At 39.3% G+C, this 6,387-nt stretch overlaps 1 gene segment (V, D, J or C); it reads left to right on the forward strand.

The window, feature by feature from the left end:
• Positions 1–2,765: 2,765 nt before the first annotated feature.
• Positions 2,766–3,282, forward strand: LOC130124515 (T cell receptor alpha variable 18-like; the record flags this gene model as incomplete). The annotated part of the segment is given in 2 exon segments: positions 2,766–2,784; positions 2,879–3,282. Coding segments are annotated over 2 exon segments (423 nt in total), but the record flags the coding sequence as incomplete, so codon positions are not given.
• Between the last annotated feature and the right edge of the window lie 3,105 nt (positions 3,283–6,387).

A 6,387-nucleotide genomic window follows, 5' to 3' on the forward strand; every position in this document is an offset into this window, starting at 1 on the left:
CATGGCCATGGAGGATCCTTGTTTCTGGTTGATGGAAGGTTTGCGTCAAAACCTGTTAATGCACACATAGTTCAGCTCAAGGTTAAATATTGTTATAAATTCAAACGCAGGACAAAATGTCGGTGTTAAACATCTTGATTTAGTATTGAGCCCAATTAACATTCAACATTTTAGCTTAACGGCTAACTTTTTGTTCATAATATTTTACTGCTGAGTTCAAAACATTCATTACAAAAAATTAAATGTTGTTCTTCTAATATCTTGCCAATTGTTCATTGTATAAGCAGAATATTTCAATCCAAGTTGTGTGATAAAGAAATTTTACATTCTCCGCTTTGTGTCATGTGGTTCTTTATTTTGTTTTGTAGTTTAAAATACTTTCACGCATAACTTGACATGGATTATGTCTTGCTAATTCTGTCCCTCCTTTGTTATATCTTAGGAAAATATTACTGATGGTTTAAATAGGGGCACTTGACAAGGAGGACCTTTCTTTCCACAGTTTTTGTCTCTGTCATGGTTGGTGAGACTTATTGACTTTGGGTCATGTTCAGAAACCATTTAATAATTATAATGACTTATCTTATTCTATGTCGTCCTGTTTAGATCAACACATTTATCATTTCTTAAAATGTAAAAATCACCTTATTTATTTTTTTTATTTATTTTTTTAGTAATGAGAACAAAGAGGTGAAGGGTCCATCACGACATTAATTTCTAAACCTCCACCACTATAACACTACACAGACCAAGACAAGGGGAGGAGTTAGAGAACTGAATGTCCAAGACTTCATGTTGGAACTGAAGAGCTGCTGAGTTATTTTCACTTGGTGATTCAATACACTTCAGTCATGATGTTACTCCATTTAATCTGGCTGATGATATCTACCTTTCATACTGATAAATGTGAAATGGAAGAACATATATCCTAATATTATCCATAAGGTATTTCCATGAACTATTGTGTTTGTAAAAATCCATGTGTCTGTCTAGGGCTCTCTGAGGATTCAGTTACACCATTTCATGATAGAATTCTGGCTTTGGAAGGAGACAGGGTCACTCTCTCCTGCAACTACTCCGTCTCTTCACCGAACCTTTTCTGGTATCGACAGTACTCCAGCTCACCTCCACAGCTTCTCATCACGGACTATTCAGAGAAAGTACCAGGGTTGACTCTTAAGCATGAGAGAGAAAGAAAAGCGTTTCATCTGGAGATGTCCTCTGCTGCAGTGACAGACTCTGCTGTGTACTACTGTGCTGTGAGGCCCACAGTGACAGGAAACCCAGAGTCACTGTACACAAACCTGACAGTGTCTGACAGAACATTTACACACTTCAGCTGCTTCTGTCATTTAACAGCAGAACAATCAAGGAGAGTTTTCATACCCACATAATGAAAATAATGTATCAGAGTTCATAACTGGACTACTGCTTTTGGACTTTGTTATGATACAGCCGTATTTATATTTAAGTTTAACTAAATATAACTTGTTGTTCATTCAGTGGAACTGGATTAGTGTTTTCTTTCCCTTCTCTATGTATTTTGTTACTATAACTGTGGATGAGATGTGGTCATGGCTTTGATGCATCTTCAGGACACCATCAGGATACTATTTGACAATGTTCAAGATCAATGTTTCTCATTAACTTGATAGAGACGGTTGGACCTCCACCTTCCTATGACATTAGTTACACCACATGAATGACTGACTTCAAGCCTTTAACTTTAGTTTTCATGTTGGCTGGAGTCTGGTTTCAGGACTCATATCTTTGTTTACTTGTTGTCATTTAGTCCATTCAGGTTCTTCATAGTGATGAAGAGTCATGTAGAGCTGAGTGGAATCACAGCTGAATCCTCAGAGATACACTGAGATGCTAAAAGTTCTTCAAATTATGAAAACAGATCAACAGTCTGAAGATGATTTTAGGTTTCAGACATCTACAATTAAAATGATGAGGAAAAACAAACCTTTATTTCTTTCCAAATACTCCATCAACTTTGCTGTGATTCCATCAGTTTATTAGCACATCACACCCCACACTCTTTAATGACACAGGATGAATGTACTTTTCCAAAACAAAGATTTCTGAATTTTTATTATCTATGTTATTCATAACACAACGCAATTATTCTTCAGGTGTTCTTCATAAAAGGCAAAAGAGAAAAAAACAAAAACAAAACACAAACAAAAACAAAATCCAAATAATAAATAGCTCAAATTTTAAACATTTGAATATTAAATGTCTTTCATTTTCAAAGATGAACCAAAATGGATTCAACTTTATAAGAATCACATAAATAAGAACAACATAATACGTATTGAATGTTTTAAAGGCAAGTCCCCTCAACAGGAATATGATGTATCTTATAACTTTTAACTTATTTTAAACTTATTTTTAGCTGGGTCTTCATGTGTGTATATCTTATACTGTGTTTGCTGTGTTTGTCTGTGTCTGTCTTGCACTGTTTGGTGAAGCCACAGCCCTCATTTCATTTTTAACATGTGCCTGCACATTGTTTTTAATGACAATAAAATTGAATTGAATGTAAAACGTGTTTTACTGTCTGAACCTGTCAGCAGCAGTAATAACAGGGGATTGGTCATCAGCCCTGTCACTCTGAACAAGCCCCGCCTTCAAATCTACCACTTAGTGTTGGAGCTAAAACCAGGTTCCACAGTGAGACACAGGAAGTCCTCTCTGGTCACTGGAGCTCATAGTTACTGAACAGAAGAGCTATGAGCTTCCTGCTCATCTCACTGCTGTTGGCTGCTATGTGCTTTGGTAGGACACAACTCTTTGTTTGCTTGTTATTAATCTGAACTTTGTCTTGTTGATTCTTTTCCTCACACTGACACCGTCTGTTGTTGTCCCACAGAATGCAGAGCTCAAAAAGACAACGTGCTCCAACCCAAAGGAGATGTGACTGTTAGTGAGGGAGAGACAGTAACACTGGACTGTCACTATAACAGCAGTGGCTCAAATACAAATCTTTACTGGTACAGACAGGCTGCAGACGACAAGCCCACATTTATTCTGAGCCGCTTTACTTTTGGATCAGGGACCACAGTAGACGGGTTCAAGGAGAGATTTGATTCCAGCCTGGATTCCAGCTCAAGATCAGTTCCTCTGAAGATCCAGAGTCTGCAGCTGTCTGACTCTGCTGTGTACTACTGTGCTCTGAGGCCCACAGTGACAGGAAACTGCAAGACGTACTACACAAACCTTTGGAGTGTCTATCAAGAATCCAGAGACAACGCGATGTTAAACCACTCCCACTAGAGGGCAGTATTCACATTTTAATCTCATCGTCACCTTGTTGAAGAAAAACACATTGGACAGGTTGACAAGCCAGCTTCCTACAACTAGTGATTTGTCCAGTGTCACTGCCAACACTACAATAACACATCTTCATCTGCACTCCAGCTTCAAAGATGAGCTGTGGTTAATTGTTCCCTACGTGTCAAATCTTAATGTTGTTAAACATTTTGTTAATATGTAAATGATGCTTCTTAAATGAAATGAGGAAAATCAATATTGAACAATCAGTAAAATACAAATTTAATAGAATGCTATATTTAGATTAATGTTAATACATTGTGATATAAGTTACAAATAAAACTTTCAAGGCAGCAAAAACTCCTGTGCTGTCCAAATCTGGTTGAGGTTAAGTCCTCATTTTAACAAAATTTGTAATATGCAATTTTATTTTGCAATATTATATAAGTGTTATTCAATATTTAATTGTATTGGGAAGAAAACAGCTTTCAATCCAATACCGTCTCCCATATAACGATAGACAGAAAGAAAGAAAGAAAGAAAGAAAGAGAGAAAGGCACTTTATTTTGTCATTGTACAGGTTATAATGAATGTGTTCTTTGCATGTAATCACCCTATTGTATAGGAGCAGTGGGCAGCTGCAGCACCCGGGGACCAACTCCAATTCTTCTTTCCATTGCCTTGCTCAGCGGCAGAGACAGCAGTATTAACCCTAACATTTCTTTTTGATGGTGGGAGGAAACCAGAGCACCCATAGGAAACCAAGCAGAACATGCAAACTCCACACAGAAACGACCTGGTACGGCCTGGGGTTCGAACCCAGGACCTTCTTGCTGTGAGGAACAGTGCTAAACACTGGGCCACTGTGCTGCCCCAAACCCACCCATATGAGATGAATGGAGTAAATGAAGGCAGCAGCAGCAGCAGCAGAAGAGCCATGTGGACATGCAGTAAAACAGCTGCTAGTGGGTCTAGTGAAGGACACAGAGGTTGGCTGGCATGTGAGGAGTAGTGAGGAGGTTGGTGTGAACAGTGGGTGAATAGGAGGAGCCAGACACACTATGAGGGGAGGACGTTAGCAGGAAGGACTGGTAAAGTCCACAGTGCAACTAAAGAGACAGCTGAACTAACAGCAGCATGCTGCTCCATCTCATCTGGTTCCTTTCTGTACTAACAGGTGAGTCTGCTGTCACCATGACACCCTGCTGCACACTGACTCTGACCATACAGGCTGACAAGCAGACACACACATTTACCATCACCAGCAGGCTCAATATGGACAACAACCAACACACAAAGCCCACACTAACTCACTGAATTACCACCACGACACCTTTTCTCTGCAACACCTTCTTTGATATTTCCAAAATTTTCAGGTAGTAGTTTGGAAGAAGAAATCAACCCCACGACCCTTTCAGTCCAAAGTGTAGAAGGAGCCAAAGTTATTCTACCCTGTATTTAAACCGGCTCACCTTACAGCCTTCAGTGGTATCATCAGTCACCAGGATCTACAGCCCAGTTCCTCCTGTCTGCATCACCCAGCAGTCAGCAGTAAGTGGTCAGAGGACAACCTGAAGATCTCAGACTGTCAATCAGCTTCAACGGAGAACAGAAACGAGTGGATCTGGAGATGTCCTCTGCTGCAGTGACAGACTCTGCTGTGTACTACTGTGCTGTGAGGCCCACAGTGACAGGAAACCCAGAGTCACTGTACACAAACCTGACAGTGTCTGACAGAACATTTACACACTTCAGCTCGAGTTACAATTCAACTTTATTGTCATGTGTATTTAAACACAATTAAATCCTTGTGCTCGGGCTCTCTGACTTAAAGAGTGTGGGTGTGATGTGCTAATAAACTGATGGAATCACAGCAAAGCTGATGGAGTGTTTGGAAAGAAATAAAGGTTTGTTTTTCCTCATCATTTTAATTGTCGATGTCTGAAACCTAAAATCATCTTCAGACTGTTGATCTGTTTTCATAATTTGAAGAACTTTTAGCATCTCAGTGTATCTCTGAGGATTCAGCTGTGATTCCACTCAGCTCTACATGACTCTTCATCACTATGAAGAACCTGAATGGACTAAATGACAACAAGTAAACAAAGATATGAGTCCTGAAACCAGACTCCAGCCAACATGAAAACTAAAGTTAAAGGCTTGAAGTCAGTCATTCATATGATGTAACTAATGTCATAGGAAGGTGGAGGTCCAACCGTCTCCAAGTTAATGAGAAACATTGATCATGAACATTGTCAAATATGCTGGCTTGTAAGTAATGAGCATGTCTTTTATATAGTGTGGTGCAAGACTATTTAGCACTTTGTGGACAATTAACACAAGTTTAAAATGGATTCTAGTTTTGACGCGGAGCCAATACAGAGATGTAAGAACAGGTGTAATGGCCTCATACTTTCTACTTCCGGTGAGAACACGTGCTGCCGCGTTTTGAATTAATTGTGGTTGGCGTACAAGTGATTTTGGGAGGCCGGTGAATTTTCCAGTAAAGTAGTCTAGTCTACTTGTTATAAAAGCATGGGTTAATTTCTCACAGTCTGATTTTGAAAGAAAGCCCTTAGTTCTGAGATGTTGTTAAGATGGTGGAAGGCTGATCTTGTGAGATGATGGATGTGGCTCTTGACATTCAGATCCCTGTCTATGATTACACTGAGATTTCTAGCTTCACTTCTGTACTCCAGAGACAGAGAGCTGAGACGAGCTGCCATTCTCTGTCTCTGAGTCTTTGCACCAAACATAAGCATTTCATTAAAGCATACAAAAATCTATCTATCTATCTATCTATCTATCTATCTATCTATCTATCTATCTATCTATCTATCTATCTATCTATCTATCTATCTATCTATCTATCTATCTATCTATCTATCTATCTATCTATCTAACACACTTGTATTTCAATAACCACTCATTCCAAGATAGGTAAAAACTTCCAGTTTTGATTTCTGCCATTTACGTTCCAGTCTCCTGCAGGCCCACTTAAGAGCACGTGTCTCATCTTAAACCAGGGTGTAGGCCTCTTTAGTCACCTAGCTCTGGTAGTGAGAGGTGCAACTGAATCGAGGAGACTAGAGAGGGACACATTTAATT

Source organism: Lampris incognitus, chromosome 14, assembly GCF_029633865.1.
Source record: "Lampris incognitus isolate fLamInc1 chromosome 14, fLamInc1.hap2, whole genome shotgun sequence".
Classification (NCBI taxonomy): domain Eukaryota; kingdom Metazoa; phylum Chordata; class Actinopteri; order Lampriformes; family Lampridae; genus Lampris; species Lampris incognitus.